The 19360-nt window shown below is 43.6% G+C and overlaps 1 protein-coding gene across 2 annotated transcripts in view; it reads right to left on the bottom strand.

The window, feature by feature from the left end:
* The window catches only part of LOC122551960 (X-ray repair complementing 5), a 366827-nt gene that overhangs the window by 162012 nt on the left and 185455 nt on the right, over nt 1–19360 (bottom strand). For both annotated transcript variants that reach the window (XM_087989448.1, XM_087989447.1), the window contains exons 9-10: nt 15932–16044; nt 10881–10943 (exon numbers count right to left, since the gene is read on the bottom strand). In XM_087989448.1, the coding sequence (XP_087845574.1) occupies nt 10881–10943; nt 15932–16044 (176 nt within the window). The remainder of the gene's footprint in view (nt 1–10880; nt 10944–15931; nt 16045–19360) is intronic.

The raw sequence follows: 19360 nt of genomic DNA on the forward strand, positions 1-19360 counted from the left end.
TCTGTGGGAGCGGTTTTTAACCCAGGTGCATGTTGGAGTGTCCTCTTTGTTGTGTGTTAGTTTGGTCATTTTTTCTTTTAGTGCCGTTTTTTTGTGGTGTGTAATCCTGTTCTGTCCTATGGTGACAGCCTGTTCTATGGTCCGGGTCCATTCCTGACCATGGTCTCATTCGACATAACGGCACTGTTCACCTCTATTGACAAAGCCCTAGCCAGAGAAACAATAGCCAACCTGCTGAACAGACATAACAGACAACAGGACGTTGAACCCATCAACAAAGACGGCATACTTAAACTACTGGACTTGTGCAATAGTTCACATTCAACATTCACACACTTCACATTCAACAACCAGATATACGAACAAATCAACGGAACACCCATGGGCTCACCGATCTCGGGACTCATAGCAGAAGCAGTAATGCAAAGGTTAGAACCACAAATTCAACCCAAACTCTGGGTCAGATACGTTGATGACACCTTTGTAATAATTAAAAACGTGGAAATAGAGAACATCAACTCCACACTCACAGGAATCCGATTCATGAGAGAGGAAGAAAAGGACAACCAACTCCCATTCCTAGACGTGAGGGTACAGAGAACACCAAACGGAGAATTCATCACTAAGGTACACAGGAAAGCCACACACACAGACCAAGTCCTGAACTATGAAAGCAACCACCCCAATACACACAAACGAAGTTGCATCAAGACACTATTCAAAAGGGCCACAACACACTGCAGCACACCAGAACTGCAAAAAGAGGAAGAGGAACACCTATACAAGGTATTCGCCAAAAACGGATATCCTCGCAATTTCATCAACAGATGCCTAAGGGAAAGACAACAGAACGAGGACATGCCGCAACCCAAAGGACTAGCCACACTACCATACATCAAGAACATCTCTGAAATGACAGCCAGACTACTGCGACCACTAGGACTTATAACAGCACACAAACCAACAGCAACTCCCAGACAACAACTCACCAGAACGAAGGACCTGATACCCAGCATGAGCAAAACTAATGTAGTGTACAAAATCCCATGCAAGGACTGCACAAAACACCATATAGGACAAACAGGAAGACAGCTAACGATCCGCATCCACGAACATCAACTAGCCACGAAACGACACAACCAGCTATCCCTAGTAGCCACACACGCAGACGACAAGCAACATGAATTTGACTGGGACAACACTACCATTATAGGGCAAGCGAAACAAAGAACAGCCAGGGAATTCCTAGAAGCATGGCACTCATCCACAAACTCCATCAACAAACACATAGACCTGGACCCAATATACCGGCCACTACAGCGGACAGTTGAAACTGACAACCGGAAGCGGCAGGGACAGGCCACTATAAATGCCGGAGGAAACACCACAGAAGCGCTTCACAGGAGGCTCCCAAGCACTGAGGATGTCACCTAGACAGGGGACAAAACGGTTTGCAACTAAAACTGCCAGCTCTCCTCTACATTGGGGAGACTGGGTGCCTCCTAGCAGAGCACCTTAGGGTTCATCTCCGGGACACCCGCACCAATCAACCACACCGCCCCGTGGCCCAACATTTCAACTCCCCCTCCCACTCTGCCGAGGACATGGAGGTCCTGGGCCTCCTTTACCGCCGCTCCCTCACCACCAAGCGCCTGGAGGAAGAACACCTCATCTTCTGCTTCGGAACACTTCAACCCCAGGGCATCAATGTGGACTTCAACAGTTTCCTCATTTCCCCTTCCCCCCCTCACCCTAGTTCCAAACGTCCAGCTCAGCACTGTCCCCATGACTTGTCCAGACTTGTCCTACCTGCCTATCTCTTTTTCCACCTATCCACTCCACCTGTCCTCCCTGACCTATCACCTTCATCCCCTCCCCCACTCACCTATTGTACTCTATGCTACTTTCTCCCCACCCCCACCCTCCTCTCACTTATCTCTCCACGCTTCAGGCTCTCTGCCTTTATTCCTGATGAAGGGCAATTGCCCGAAACGTCAATTTCGCTGCTCCTTGGAGGCTGCCTGAACTGCTGTGCTCTTCCAGCACCACTAATCCAGAATCTGGTTTCCAGCATCTGCAGTCATTGTTTTTACCTTGGAGGGATATGGGCCGGGTGCTGGCAGGTGGGACTAGATTGGGTTGGGATATGTGGTCGGCATGGAAGGGTTGAACCGAAGGGTCTGTTTCCATGCTGTACATCTCTATGACAATTCAGATAAAACTGCTAAGTGGCTAATCTATCTCAGCCTCCTCTGAAGGTCCCCAGCATCATTGAAGACAGCCCTCAGCCAAGTCGATTCACTCCACATGATATCAAGAGAAAACTGAAGCTACTGCATTCGGCAAAGGCTACAGAACCTGACAACAGCCTGGCAATGGCAAAGATGCCTTGTGCTCCATAATGTGTAGCAGCTCTAGCTCAGCTGTTCCAATACAGCTACAACACTAGCATCTACCCGGTAATATGGAAAATTGCCCTGGCATGTCCTGTACAGAAAAAGCAGAACAAATTTAGCACAGTTAATCACTGCTCCATCAATTTATCCACAGTCATCAGTACAGTGATGGAAGGGCTTACTTGGTTACCTGCACTCTCATGTATTTTCATCTGTCCTATAGTGAAACACAGAGAATGGTGTACATTATCCAGGCTTGGGCTGACAAGTGACGCTTGCACTTTAAAAGTGCCCAGCAGTGACCATTTCCAATAACTTGGAGGTGTCAGTGTTTGACTGGGATGGACAAAGTTAAAAATCACACAATACCAGGTTATAGTCCAACAGTTTATTTGGAAACACAAGCTTTCGGAGCACTGCTTCTTCCTCAAGTGGTTGTGGTCAATGGAAATCTGTTCTGTGCTGTATTGTTCTATGTTCTACTTTAAAGTTAGAAGGTCAGAGAGAGAAAGACTTTGTTTCCACACAGCTCACTGCTGAACTCCCAGCTAGTTCTGGACTGAACTAAGCTGCTCAGCTAGAGAGTTGACCGCTCCCCTTTCATTATACAGGTCACTTCTAAAACATGACCACTTTGGCCTGAAGTCTGATCTGTTTACATATAAATAGAAAGGCCTCTCAATACCCTTTAATCTCTGTACCAAACCAGTCTAATCGGCACTGAGAGTGGTTTATTATACCTCTGAAAAACTCTAAGGACATATTATCCTTGAGAAAAGGAACAGCTTTTAGAAAAAAGAAACCAGCGTTGTGACACCTATCATGAACTGTACAAGTCCTGCCCTCGTTTGTCTTACCAAAATGCAACATCACGCATTTATCTAAATTAAACTCCATCTGCCATTCCTCTCCCTACTGGTCTAGTTGATCAAGATCCCAATATACCTTGAGATAACCTCTTTAAGTGTCCACTAAACCACCAACTTTAGTTGTCAAAGTCAGAAGTTGCATGACACCAGATTATAGTGACTTCACCTAACAACATTCCAAAAGTTTGTAATTTCAAATAAATCTGTTGGACTATAACCTGGTGTAATGTGACTTCTGACTTTGTTCACCCCAGTCCAACACAGACATCTCCACATCAATTTTATTGTATCTGCAAACTTACTAACCATGCCTCCTATATTCTCACCCAAATCGCTTATCTAAATGATAAATAACAGTGGACCCAACACCGATCCTTGCAGCATACCACTGGTCACAGGCCTCCAGTATGAACAACAACCCTCTGCCATTACTCTCTGTCTCTGTCAAGTCAATTTTGTATCCAATTGGCTAGCTCTCCCTGGACCCCATGTGATCGAACCTTACTAACCAGTCTACCCTGCAGAACCTTGTTGAAGGCTTTGCTAAAGTCCATGTAGACAATGTCTATCGCTCTACCTTGATCTATCTTCTTGGTCACCTCTACAAAAAATTCAATCAAGTTTGAGAGGCACAATTTCCTATGCACAAAGCCATGCTGACTATCCGGAATCAGTCTTTGCCTTTCTAAATGCATGTATATTCTGTATCTCAGAATCCATTCAACAACTTACCCACCACTGACATCAGGCTCAACAGTGTGTAGTTCCCTCACTTTTCCATTCAGCCTTTCTTAAATAATGGCACAACATTAGCCATCCTACAGTCTTATAGCATCTCACCTGTGGTTGTAGAAGATACAAATATCTCTGCTGGGGACCCTGCAATTTCTTCCCTAACTTCCCACAATATCCAGAGATACACTTACATCGAAAATAGAACAAGATAGCACAGTACAGGCTCTTTGGCCCTCAATATTGTGCCAACCTTTTATCCTACTCTAAGATCAAACTAACCTACATTCCATTCATTTTACTATCATCCATGTGCCATCCACTTGGTCAGGTCTCAGGGATTTATCTATATGCATAGAACATATAGAACATAGAACATAGAACATTACAGCGCAGTATAGGCCCTTTGGTCCCCGACGTTGTGCTGACCTTTGGAACCAATCTGAAGCCCATCTATCCTACACTATTCCATTTTGATCCCTTAAAGTTGGCGAGTCTACTACTCTTGCAGGCAGTGTGTTTCACACCCCTACTACTCTCCGAGTAAAGAAACTACCTCTGACATCTGTCCTATATCTATCACCCCTCAATTTAAACTTATGTCCTCTCGTGCTAGCAATCATCACCATTTGATGGTAAAAGCTCTCACTGTCCGCCCTCTCATTATCTTGTATGTTTCAATTAAGTCACCTCTCAATGAAAACAGACCTCTCCTCCATATCAGGCAACATCCTCTTTGAACCGTCTTCCAAAGCTTCTTATAATGTGGTGACCAGAACTGTACGCAATACTTCAAGTGTGGCCGCACCAGAGTTGGCTGCAGCATGGCTTCGTGGCTCCGAAACTCAATCCCTCTCCCAGTAAAAGCTAACACACCGTATGCCTTCTTAACAACCCTATCAGCCTGGGTGGCAACTTTCAGGGATCTATGTACATGGACACGGAGGATCTCTCTGCTCATCTACACTACCAAGAATCTTACCATTAGCCCAGTATTCTTTATTCCTGTTGCTCCTTCCAAAGTGAATCACCTCACACTTTTCTGCACTAAACTCCATTTGCCATCTCTCAGCCCAGCTCTGCAGCTTATCTATGTCCCTTTGTAACATGCAACATCCTTCAGCTGTATCCACAACTTTACCGACTTTAGTGTCATCCACAAATTTACTAACCCATCCTTCTTACACCCTCATCCAGGTCATTTATAAAAATGACAAACACCAGTGGACCCAAAACAGATCCTTGTGGTACACCACTGCAACTGAACTCCAGGATGAACATATCCCACCAACCACCACCCTCTATCTTCTTTCAGCCAGCCTATTTTGGATCCAAACCGCTAAATCACCCTCAATCCCATGCCTCCGTATTTGTGCAATAGCCTACTGTGAGGAACCTTATCAAACGCCTTACTGAAATCCATATACACATCAACCACTTAACACTCATCCATCTGTTTGGTCACTATCTCAAATTACTCAATGAGGGCTTGTGAGGCACGACTTGCCCTTCATAAAACTGTGTTGGCTATCCCTAATCAACTTACTCCTCTTCAGATGATTATAAACTATATCTCTTATAACCTTTCCCAACACTTTACCCACAACCGAAGTAAGGTTCACTGGTCTATAATTACCAGGGTTGTCTCTATTCCCCTTCTTGAACAAGGGGACAACATTAGCTATCCTCCAGCCTTCTGGCACTATTCCTGTCGACAATGATGACATAAGAATCAAACCCAAAGGCTCTGCAATCTCCTGCCAGCTTTCCAGAGAATGCTAGGTTAAATCCCACTCGGCCCAGGGGACTTATGTATTTTCACACTTTCCAAAATTATGCACCTTAAGACCTCCAGCACCTCCTCTTCTGTAATATGGACTCTTTTCAAGACATTATTATTTATTTCCCCGAGCTCCTTAGCTTTCATGTCCTTTCCCAAAGTGCAGCACAGTGGCTCAGTGGTTAGCTCTGCTGCCTCATTGCACCAGGGGTCCCAGGTTTTATTCTAGCCATGGTGACTGTCTGTTTAGAGTTTGCAATGTACTTCCTGCGGCTGCATGGGTTTCAAGCGGGCAATCTGGCTTCCTTCCCCAGTCCAAAGATGTGCAGGTGAGGTGGACCAGCCCTGGTGAATTTTCAATATTGCCTCAGAATGCGTAGTCTATGTGCATTAAACATGGAAAACTTTGGGTGTTACAGGAATACGTTGAGGAGCTTAGTCTGTGTCAGATCCTCTTTGGAGGGTTGGTGCAGACTCAATGGGCCAAATGACCTCTTTCCATACTGTAGGGATTCTCTCAACTATATAAATACAGTAGCTACAATGGCAGATCAGAGGGGTGACATCTTGCAGCTAGCAACTCACCTCCAACTCCTCAAATCTTGTCCACCATTTACAGGTTAGAAGTTAGGAGTGTGATGGATTACGCCCACCACTTTCAATGGTCTGTGCACATAGAATACACAGCCAGGTCACTCTGCTTCTGCACCCCTTTGGAATTATACCCCTTATTTTATATTGTTTACTATTTTTGTCTTTCCAAAACGTATCACCTCACACTTCTCTGTATCGAAATTCATCTGCCACCTCTCCAGCCAATCTATGTTCTTTTGAAGTTCTACACTGTCTTCTTCGCACTCTACCATGTCTTCATCAGATCGATTCAGGGGATGCCACTGGCTATGTCAGTATTTACTGCCCATCCCTAAGTCCCCAGAGGTACACTCAAGACTCAACCACATTACCATGGGTCTGGAGTTGGTGAAGAGGTGAGGTATGCATACTATCTTTGCTACAGGACATTAATGAACCAGAAGAACTTTTACAACAATTGACGGTAGTTCCATCGCTAAAAGCCCACCCCAGACTAGATTTTTATTCAAGAATTCCCATGGTGGAATTCAAATCCATTGACTCAGGTGTTAACCTGGGATTCTGGATTACTAGTCCAATGACATTACTGCTGTATCAACACCTCAGATTCATACAGCAGAGAAATAGACCCTTCGGTCCAACTCATCCATGTTGTCTAGCCATCCCAATCCGACCTTGTCCCGTTTGCCAGCATTTAGTCCATATCCCTCTGAACCCTTCCTATTCATGGAATATTGTGAGCAGTTTTGGGCCTGGTATCTAAGCAATGACATGCTGGCCTTGGAGGAAGCCCAAAGAAGGTTTACTAGAACAATCCCAGAAATGAAGGGCTTTTCATATGAGAAATGGTTGGGGACTCTAGATCTCTACTTGATGGAATTTAGAAGGATGAATGGGGAGAAGGATTGAAACTTACTAAAAACTGACAGGCCTAGATAGAGTGGATATGGAGATGTTTCTTTTAATAGTAGAAACGATGATCTGAGTGCACAGCCTCAGAGTGAATCATAGAATCCCTACAGTGTGGAAACAGCCAATTTGGCCCATCAAGTCCACTCCGATCCTCTGAAGAGTAACCCAGACTCATCCTCCTATCCTATTTCTCTATATTTCCCCTGACTAATGCACCTAACCTTCACATCCCTGAACAGTGTGGGCAATTTAGCATGGCCAATTCACCTAATCTGCAGATCTTTGGACTGTGGGAGAAAACCAGAGGAAATCCACGCAGACCCGGGGAGAATACACAAAGAATCAAACCCGGGACCCTGGTGCTGTGAGCCACTGTGTCTCTTAAGCAAGATGAATGAAAAAATCAGAGTATTACTCAAAAAGAGAATGACTAGAATTTCGAGATGCAGAGGGATCTAGTTTTCTTGTGCAAGAATCACAAAAAGTTAGTGTATAGATACAGCTGGTAATTAAGAATGCTAATTGAATGCCATCCTTTATTTTGAGAGGAATTAACTTAAAAATAAAGAGGTTGTGCTTCATTTATACAGAGTATTCATGAGACCACTTGTTGAATACTGTCTACAGTTTACAGACCTGTCTACAGACCTATCTGCAAGTCTCCTTATTTAAGGAAGAAAAGATTGGAGGTGGAACAGTACCTGGGGAATCAGTGGGTTGTTTTCAGAAGATACACTGGACAGGCTGGGCTTGTTTGCACTGGAGCTTAGGAGAATTAGTGGTGAATTGGTTGAAGTATATGAGCTATTAAATGAAGTCTCTTGTGTTGAGCTGATAATATCCCTACCTCTGAACCAAGAAACCCAGGTTCAAGTCCCACCTGCTCTAGAAGTCTGTAATAACATCTCCAAACAAGTTGTTTAAAAAGTAAGATCTTGAATACTCTGAGGAGATGGATGTGAACAAGTGAAGGGATGACTCTTTAGAATTGAAATGAAGAGGAATTTCTTCAATCACAGGGTGGTTAACCTGTGTAATTCATTGCCGCAGAGAGCTGTGGAGTGATTTAAGACAGATATAGATTGGTTATGATCGGTAAGGGGATCAAGTGTAAAGGGGAGAAGGTAGGAGAATGAGGTTAAAAACATATCAGCCATAACTGAAAAGTGGAGTCGACTCAATGGGCCGAATGGCCAAATTCTGCTCCTCTATTTTATTGTCTTATTTCTGGGGTGCAGTCAGTATAAAGAACTGAAACTTCATAGAGAGAGGCTCAGTAATGAACATGGCAAAAGTTATCCATGGTAACTCTTTGCCACATCTTCCCTAACATTATTATCATCATTCTGATGTCACAGTCATCCACACAAAATTCACAGAACATAGAACAGTACAGCACAGGACAGACTCTTTGGTCCTCAATATGTGCCAACTTCTAATCCTACTCTAAGATCAAACTAACCTACATACCCTTCAATTTACTATCATCCACGTGCCTATCCAAGAGTCACTTAAATGTCCCTAATGTATCTGAATTGGCGACCATCACCGGCAGTGAATTTCTACCTATGCACCACTCTCTGTGTAAAGAACTGACCTCTGACATCTCCCCTAAACATTCCGCAAATCACCCTAAAGTTATACCCCCTTGTGACAGCCATTTCTGCCCTGGGAAAAAGTTTCTGACTATTGACTCTATCTATGTCTCTCTTCATTTGTACACCTCTATCAAGTCACCTCTCATCTTTCTTCACTCCAATGAGAAAAGCCTCAGCTCCCTCAAACTTTCTTCATAAGACATGCCCTTTAGTCCAGGCAGCATCCTGGTAAATCTCCTCTGCATCCTCTCTAAAGCTTCCACATACTTCCTATAATGAGGCGAACTGAATGAACACAATATTCCAAATGTGGTCTAACCAGGGCTCTATAGAGCTGCAGCTTAACCTCACAGCTCTTAAAATCAATCTCCTTGCTAATGAAAGCCAACACACCATACGACTTCTTGACAACCCTGTCAACTTTGAGGGATCTATCGACCTGGACCCCAAGATCCCTCTGTTCTTCCACACTGACAAGAATCCTGCCATTAACCCTGCATTTTGTATTTAAATTCGACCTTCCAAAATGAAACACTTCACACTTTTCCAGGTTGGATTCATCTGCCACTTATCAGCCCAATTTTTATCTAATCAATGTCCCATTGCAACTCATAACAGCCCTCCACACTATCCACTATCCCAACAACCTTTGTGTCATCAGCAAACTTACTAAACCACCACTCCACTTCCACAGAGGTCCCAGAACAAATCACTGCGGAATACCACTGGTCACTGAACTGCAGGCTGAATACTTACCATCTACAACCACCCTCTGTCTTCAATGGGCTATCCAATTCTGTATCCAGATAGCCAAATTTCCCTGTATCCCATGCCTCCTTACTTTCTGAATAAGCCTATCATGGAAAACCTTATCACATGCCTTGCTAAAATTATCAAATGTCTTGCTAAGATTCAACCCCTCTTTAGCCAACATATTGCTATCATTCTTGGCCCAAATGTCTCTATTGTATACAATTATTGACTGACAGCCATCAAGCCACATGCCAATGCTTCCTGTTTCAGTTGCTAGGACATAGCTGACAGATTTTCAAGTTCACTCAGCCTCAAAACAGCTGCCCTTCAAACACGCCTCAGCAATTTTGTAATATCCTATGGGACCCAGCCACAAAGAATTTCAACATTTTAACCTTTTCCTTACACATGAGCAATAAATTTTCCATTGTTATGAAGCTGAAGACATGTACTGTATCTTTAAGACAGAGTGAATGTTGTTCTGAACTGAGAGATTACAAGGACCTGGGTAAATGACTAGATGGCAGTGACTAGATGGAAAATTGAAAAAAAGTAACATGTGGCTGTAAAATGGATACCTGCGTTTTGGTTGCTGTTTTGACAACAATTCAAATTTAACCAATCAGTTTAAATTATGCCCCTGGATACTAAAACCCGATCGAGCTTGAATTTATAGTTTTGCCAACATCAAACCTCTCTATCAAAGGTACCTTTTCATATGAAACATACTCACAGTAAAAAGAAAGAAGGCAACCCAGGGAATTCAGCACCCAGGGAGTGCCACCCTGCAGGCAATCTGCCTCTATTCCTGATGAAGAGCTTTTGCCCGAAACGTCGATTTTCCTGCTCCTCGGATGCTGCCTGAACTGCTGTGCTTTTCCAGCATCACTCTAATCTTTTATCAAGTTGGAGGCAGGTAATAAGCAGTTAAGAGAAATGTGGGGCTTAGATTTGTGAATAGTTGTTGTTTAATGTTCACTTTTAGGGTTAAAAATAAAATGATGCAATTTTCTTTAAATAGTGGAATTTGGAAATTCTCTGTCACTCATATTTTAACAGATTACAAGGTGAGGTGAGCTCTTCAGGATGTTCGGTTTAGTTAACAGGAGTTCACCGCCATGTCATAACACCATGGAGTATCAGATACAGCAAAATGGATACACTGAAGGTTACAGGAAGGATGGCATCTGGAAAACATATTTATATTTAACTGTTGGTTAAAATAAAACTGACAAACAAGCCTCACCTCATCATCCTTTGCAGCAAACACCTGCAGCACCTGCCGTCCGACATAATAATGCTGCAGAACCTGTAATTCACAGAAAAAGTAATATCAACTTGAATTTATATAACTTATATTTATAAAGCACCTTTAAAGGTTAGGGTGTACATGTCCCAAGGTGCTTCATAACAGCATTATAAAAGTATGGCACCAAGCCACATACATAGATATTAACGTTGATGGCCAAAATCCTCTTCAGGACTGGTAAATAATCCAAATGCCTTGACCAGTATTCAAAGTACATAGGTGGAGTAAACAAACTCACCCCAATAGTCTCTAAAACCACTGGAAAATTAAACCACGAGGGTCAAAAAAAATCAGAGAAAAGTCAACCCCATGATTAGAATGGGCAGAATTCATGAGGAACTACTACTCTGATCACAGACTGGTTCACAATGACCTATCAGCAGATAGAGGTAAAAGCCTAGACCCACTGATGGGATTGGTGAAAAGCCTTTCTCCACCAAAGGTAGGTGTGATGTGGTCATCTGCCACCAGGAATTGAAGTCTGAAGTTGGGTAACATCTATCAGGCTGGTGTTGTGGTGGAGAACAGTGTCTGAAAGGAGTAACAGGAGCAAAGAATAGGCTGTACAGAGTGGGGGAGGGCAAGGCCACAAGATCAGAAGAAAAGGAGGAGAAGAGGAAGCTGCAAGAGGAGGGAGAGTGATGGAAGGTTGCAAGTGGGATGGTGGAGGCTGCAAGTGCAGCAAAGGGGGGGCTGGCTGAAAAAAGTAACAAGAGCGTGAAGTATGTTCTGTACACAAAAAGGAGGATAAATACGCCCGATTAGTCTATTTTTGATCATTGGTAAAGTGGTAGAAGGTGTCATCAACAATGCTATCAAGCAGCACTTGCTTGACAATAACTTGCTCAGTGATACCCAGTTTGGGTTCTGCCAGGGCTACTCAGCTCCTGACTTCACTAAAGCCTAGATTCAAACATGGACAAAAAAGCTGAATTCCAGAGGTGAGATGAGAGTGACTGCCCTTGAAATCAAGGTTGCATTCGACTGATTGTGGCATTGAGGAGCCTGAGCAAAACTGGAATCAATGGGTAGCAGGAGGTAAAATCTTCATTGGTCAGAGTCTTACCTGGCACACAGAAAGATAGTTTGTGACAATTGGAAGTCAGACATTTCAGCTCCAGGACATCTCAGCAAGAGTTCCTCAGGGAGTTTCTTGGCACAACCCAACCTTCATCAATGACCTACTCTCTATCATGAGATCAAAAGTGGCAATACTTGCCAATGATTGCACAATGCTACCTGTTTTAGGATTCTAGCATGCAAGCCATCAGGCCTCGGGAACGTGTCTGCCTTTAGCCCCATTAGTTTGTCTAGTACTATTTTTTTAGTGATAGTGATACTACTTCATTCCACCCCAGTACCCTTTAGTATTAATGGAAGGTTTGAAATATCTTTCACTATAAAGACAGATACAAAATATCTGTTTTTGCCCGTTGGTATTTCTTGTTCCCCACAACTGTTCCCCCAGATTCATTTTCTAAGGGGATTTTCTAAGGGCGATTGAGAGTTATAGGGTAGCCAGGAAGGACCTGAAGAGAGAGCTAAGAGCAGCAAGGAGGGGACATGAAAGGTCCTTAGTCGGTAGGATTAGGGAAAACCCTAAGACTTTCTATAGGTATGTTAGGAATAAAAGAATGACTAGGGTAGGAATAGGTCCAGTCAAGGATAGTAGTGGGAAGTTGCGTGTGGAGGCGGAAGAGATTGGGGAGACACTGAATGAATACTTTTCTTCAGTATTTACTCAGGAACAGGGCATTGTCGTCGATGCGAATACTGAGTCACAAATAAGTAGAATGGATGGCTTTGAGGTATGTAGAGAAGAGGTGTTGGAAATTCTGGAAAAGGTGAAAATAGATAAGTCCCCTGGGCCTGATGGCATTTATCCTAGGATTCTCTGGGAAGCAAGGGAGGAGATTGCAGAGCCATTGGCCTTGATTTTTATGTCCTCTTTGTCTACAGGAGTAGTGCCAGAAGACTGGAAGATAGCAAATGTGGTTCCCTTGTTCAAAAAGGGGAGTAGGGATAACCCTAGTAACTATAGGCCGGTGAGTCTCACTTCTGTTGTGGGCAAAGTCTTAGAGAGAATTGTAAGGGATAGGATTTATGCACATCTGGATAGGAATAATGTGATCAAGGATAGTCAGCATGGTTTTGTGAAGGGCAGGTCGTGCCTCACAAACCTTATTGAATTCTTTGAAAAGGTGACGAAGGAGGTTGATGAGGGGAAAGCGGTAGATGTGGTATATATGGATTTTAGTAAGGCGTTTGATAAGGTTCCCCATGGTAGGCTACTGCAGAAAATACGGAGATATGGCATTGAGGGTGAGTTGGAGGTTTGGATTAGGAATTGGCTGGATGGAAGAAGACAGAGGGTAGTCGTTGATGGCAAAGTTTCTTCCTGGAGTGCCATCACTAGCGGTGTTCCGCAAGGATCTGTTTTGGGACCATTGCTGTTTGTCATTTTTATAAATGACCTGGAAGAGGGGTTAGAAGGTTGGGTGAGCAAGTTTGCGGATGATACGAAAGTCGGAAGAGTTGTTGACAGTGAGGAAGGATGTGGCAGGTTACAGCAGGATATAGAGAAGCTGCAGAGCTGGGCAGAAAGGTGGCAAATGGAATTCAATGTAGCTAAGTGTGAGGTGATTCACTTTGGGAAGAATAACAAAAAGATGGGGTACTGGGCTAATGGTCGGATACTTGGTAGTGTGGATGAGCAGAGGGATCTTGGTGTCCATGTACACAGATCTCTGACAGTTGCCACCCAGGTAAATAGTGCGGTGAGGAAGGCATATGGCGTACTGGCTTTTATTGGTAGAGGAATTGAGTTCCGGAGTCCTGAGGTCATGATGCAGTTGTATAAGACTCTGGTGCGGCCGCATCTGGAATATTGTGTGCAGTTTTGGTCGCCATACTATAGGAAGGACGTGGAGGCACTGGAACGGGTGCAGAGGAGGTTTACCAGGATGTTGCCTGGTATGGAAGGAAGATCGTATGAGGAAAGACTGAGACACTTGGGGCTGTTTTCATTAGAGAAAAGAAGGTTTAGGGGTGACTTGATTGAGGTGTACAAGATGATTAGGGGGTTAGATAGGGTTGACAGTGTGAACCTTTTCCCGCGTATGGAGTCGGGTATTACAAGGGGGCATAGCTTTAAATTAAGGGGGGGTAGATATAGGACTGAAGTTAGGGGTAGGTTCTTCACTCAGCGAGTCGTAAGTTCATGGAATGCCCTGCCAGTAGCAGTGGTGGACTCTCCCTCTTTATGGGCATTTAAGCGGGCATTGGATAGGTATATGGAGGATAGTGGGTTAGTATAGGTTAGGTGGGCTTGGATCGGCGCAACATCGAGGGCCAAAGGGCCTGTACTGCGCTGTATTCTTCTATGTTCTATGTTCTACTCTTTCTGCCTTTTCACAATAGTCAATAGGTGCAGGAGTAGGCCATTCAGCCCTTCGAGCCTGCACCGCCATTCAATATGATCATGGCTGATCATTCCTAATCATATCCTCTTCCTGCCTTATCTCCAAAACCCTTGATTCTACTATCTTTGAGAGGTCTATCCAACTCTTTCTTAAATGAATCCAGAGACTGGGCCTCCACTGCCCTCTGGGGCAGAGCATTCCACACAGCCACCACTCTCTGGGTGAAGAAGGTTCTCCTCATCTCTGTCCTAAATGGTCTACCCCGTATTTTTAAGCTGTGTCCTCTGGTTCGGCACTCACTCATCAGCGGAAACATGTTTCCTGCTGCAAGAGTGTCCAATCCTTTCATAATCTTATACGTCTCAATCAGATCCCCTCTCAGTCTTCTAAACTCAAGGGTATACAAGCCCAGTCGCTTCAGTCTTGCAGTGTAAGGTAATCCTGCCATTCCAGGAATTGACCTCATGAACCTACGCTGCACTCCCTCAATAGCCAGAACATCTTTCCTCAAATTTGGAGACCAAAACTGCACACAGTACTCCAGGTGTGGTCTCACCAGGGCCCTGAACAGCTGCAGAAGCACCTCTTTGCTTCTATACTCAATTCCTCTTGTTATGAAGGCCAGCATGCTATTAGCCTTCTTCACAACCTGCTGTACTTGCATGCTTGCCTTCATTGACTGGTGTACAAGAACACCCAGATCTCTCACATATTTAAAGAAGTTTCTGTCAGTTTTTATGTTCTGTGCTGGTTTGCCCTCATAGTTTACTTGCTCCGTCCTTAATATCTTTTTAGTTTTCCTTTGCTGGATTCTGAATTTATCCCAGTCTTTGGGCTATTACCGACTTTCTTGAGTTGCTGGTCCTGTCTCACAGAATCATAGTGTCCGCATTACTCATGTTTCTGCCGAGAGAACTGTCAATAGCCTCTTCCATCATTTTCCTGATGATCATGATTAGAATAAACTAAACCAAAGAAGTGCCAATGCTGGAAATCTGAAACAAAAGCAAAATTGCTGGAGAAATTCAACAAATCTGGCTGCATCTGTGGATAGAAAGCTGAGTTAACATTTTGCTTCCAGTTAGGAGAATCTAATTGAGGTAAACAAAGTTGCGAGAGGCATAGAGGGGTAGATCATGAGAATCTTTAACCCATGACAGACGTGTCTAGGACCAGAGGGCAGAAGTTGAAGGAGAGGAATAAGTGGCTTAGAAGAGATCTGAAGAAAAATGTTTTCACCCAGAGGTTGGTAGAAATTTGGAATGTGCTGCCTGACACAGTGGAGGAGGAGGCAGGTACTCTTGCAACATTTAAGAAGCATCTTAAAATGCCTGGGTAGATTATGGACCAAATGGAGGTAAATGGGATTAATACAGTTTGTTGGTGTGCATACATTTGGTGGACCATGGGCCTGTTTGTATGCTGTATGATTCCATGACTAAGGTTTCAGTGAGCTACCTTGTTGAAAGTCTCAACAGCGTTGATTAGATTTTTCAAATCAAATGTACCATGCAGAATTTGAACATTCTGAGGAACAGAGAACATTCTTTTTTTATCAACATTTACCTGTGCAGATTTAGTAAATCCAAGAACACTGAAGCATTTCCCATCAGTTTTATACTTCATCTGTTCCTGATCTACTTGTGAAAATGGGATAATATCACTACCATAGCGAAAACCTGAAGAATAAAATCAGAGTGCTTTTAGTAAACAAAACATTCCAAAGCACTTAACAATTGATGTTTCAAACAAAAATTACTTAAAGCTAAAATCATAGAAGACAAAATCATAGATACGTTACAACAGAAACAGCCATTTGGTCCATGACATCTGTCATTACGTGGTGCTTACCTACACCCATTCCTCCACCATTTTCCTGTAGTCTTGCTTCTTTTTCCAGGCACCCAATAATTTTGAACTGCTCAGCTCCAGATTCTCCAATTTATCCGTATAACTGATATTCTTCACCACTGAAATAACTCATATGAATCTTTTCTGCATCCTCTCCAATCCCTTCACATTTTACCGAAACTACAGTGCCCGAATTGAATGCAATACTCCAACTGAGATGAAACCAGTACAGAGGAACCTCGATTAAATAGGCACCATCTACAAATTACTAACCTCTCGCCCTCTCTCTCTTCCCACTTTCCCTATCTGACCGACATTGTTGGAGTAAAAAGTTTTGGCTGTGGCTGTGTGTGTGTGTGTATGTGTGTGTGTATGTGCGCGCGCGCGCATTTGGAGACTTAGCCCACAAAGGCAGCAGCAGCAACAGATGCAGTCTTGTTGTTGGTGTACTGTCTGGCTGCCCCGTAGAGGGGGTGGGGGAGTTGTTGGATGGAATTGGGGGGCAGGGGTTGGTGTTGGACGGTTGGTGGGGGGCAAGGCAGGCAGGGAGGCGGTGGTGGACGGGTTTGGGGGGGGTGGGGGGGCGATGTTGGATGGGGTTGGGTGTCAGTGTTGGACGGGGTTGGGGGCGGGTGGGGGTCAGTGTTTGACGGTGTTGGGGGTGGTGCCAGGAGACGGGGTCTCACGCGCTGCTGCAGTCTCCTGAACGGGGAGCAGACATTAAAAACTCCGAGCCCCTGAGGAAAGGCATTTAATCGACTAACCAAATAATTGATTATCCGAACGAAATAGTGCCCACCTATCTCGTTCGGATAATCAAGGTTCCCCTGTACTTTGTACAGGTTTGTCATAACTTTCTCACTTCTGCACTGGATGCCTCTATTCATAAAGCCGAGGGGACACAGTAAGTTTTATTAACAACTTTCTCCAATGATTTATGTACATATATAATCCCCAATCTCTCTGTTCCTGCACAATGTTTATTGTATATCGTTTCACCCTATTCTTCTACCAAAAAGGTAGAAAAGGTTTTAGCAAGTCACCTTTCTATATAAGTTTCATCTGCCACTTGTGCATCAATTCCACCTTGTCTATGTACTTTTGAAGTTTATTAGTGTCTTCTCTAAGATGAATTAGGCAGAAAAAGACTTTCAGAGATTTACAAAGGTTATATTGTACATCTGTAGATTAAAATCAACTAGGAGAAAGTGAGGACTGCAGATGCTGGAGATCAGAGCTGTAAAATGTGTTGCTGGAAAAGCGCAGCAGGTCAGGCAGCATCCAAGGAGCAGGCGAATCGATGTTTCTTATGCCCGAAACGTCGATTCTCCTGTTCTTTGGATGCTGCCTGACCTGCTGCGCTTTTCCAGCAACACATTTTTCAGATCTGTAGTTTAACACAAACATCAGCTTCCACCTTTCTCTTCTTTATCCTTTCAGTGTCCAGAAGCGAAGACCCACTGGGAATGAACCTGGATCTTTTATTTATACGAAATAAACCCACCAGCAATTTAACAGTTTTTCCAATTAATTAAATAAAAAATATTGCCCAGCAGGACATTGTAAGATTCCAGCCCTATTATTTGCTTTTTAAAAAAAATCTATTCTTTCAATTATTGCATGAACTATTACTGATGTTTAATCAGCTCAGTTTGACATACTATAACACCGCTGGAGCATTTGGGACTTGAATCTAGGCTTTGTGGCCCAGAGGTATTAACTCAACCACTGTGCCACAGCAACTGAAGAACCCAGCTTTTGTTTCCCCCTCTGTACAGTAACATTTGTATGTGAACTCAGCTCTTTGTAAAAAAAAATCCACCTGTCCAGACTTGAGATAAAATAAAAAATATTGCAGATGTTGGAATTCTGAAACAAACACAGAAAATGCTGTAGAAACTCAGCAGGTCTAACATCCTATGTGAGACAGAAACAGAGTTAATGTTTTGAGTCCAGTATGACTCTTCAATTCCATGCCTTAACACTGTACTAGACTCAAAACATTAACTACATTTCTCTCTCCACAGATGCTTCCAGACATCCACAGTTCCTCCAGCATTTTGTGTTTGTTCAGAACTGGGGGTAGTGGGACTTGAACCTGATTATTTTGGTTCAGAGAAAGGGACACTACCACTGCACCACAATACCCAACTTTTACTTTAAAAATATTTTTTCTTCAACCTACTCAGATATGTTACTACACACCACTGCTTTTCATCATTTATATAAATGATTTGGATGTGAACATAGGAGGGGCAGTTAGTAAGTTTGCAGATGACACCAACATTGGAAGTGTAGTGGACAGCGAATAAGATTACCTCAGATTACAATGGGATCTTAATCAGATGGACCAATGGACTGAGGAGTGGCAGATGGAGTTCAATTCTGATAATTGTGAGGTGCTGCATCTTGGAAAGGCAAATAAGGGCAGGACTTATACACTTAATGGGAAGGTCTTAAGAAGTGTTGCTGAACAATGAGACCTTAGACTGCAGGTTCACAGTTCCTTGAAAGTGGAGTCACAGGTAGACAGGATAATGAAGAAAGCATTTTGTATGCTTTCCTTTATTGGTCAGAGCATTTGAGTATAGGAGTTGGGAGGTCATGTTGCACAGGACATTGGTTAGGCCACTTTTGCAATATTGTGTGCAATTCTGGTCTCCTTCCTATCAGGAGGATGTTGTGAAACTTGAAAGGGTTCAAAAACGTTTACAAGGATGTTGCCAGAGTTGGAGAATTTGAGCTATAGGGAAAGGCTGAACAGGCTGGGGCTGTTTTGCCTGGAGCATCAGAAGCTGAGGGATGACCGTATCGAGGTTCCTAAAATCATGAAGGGCATGGATAGGATAAATAGACAAGGTGTTTTCCTTGTAGTGGGAGAGTCCAGAATTAGAGGGGATAGGTTTAGGGTGAGAGGGGAAAAATCTAAAAGGATTATGGGCGGCACGGTGGCACAGTGGTTAGCACTGTTGCCTCACAACGCCAGAGATCCGGGTTCAATTCCCACCTCAGGCAACTGACTGTGTGGAGTTTGCACATTCTCCCCGTGTCTGCGTGGGTTTCCTCCGGGTGCTTTGGTTTCCTCCCACAATCCAAAAATGTGCAGGTTAGGTGAATTGGCCATGCTAAATTGCCCGTAGTTTT

This window comes from Chiloscyllium plagiosum, unplaced genomic scaffold (assembly GCF_037043375.1).
Source record: "Chiloscyllium plagiosum isolate Xiang-an unplaced genomic scaffold, Cpla_swu_hap1 HiC_scaffold_7, whole genome shotgun sequence".
NCBI lineage: Eukaryota > Metazoa > Chordata > Chondrichthyes > Orectolobiformes > Hemiscylliidae > Chiloscyllium > Chiloscyllium plagiosum.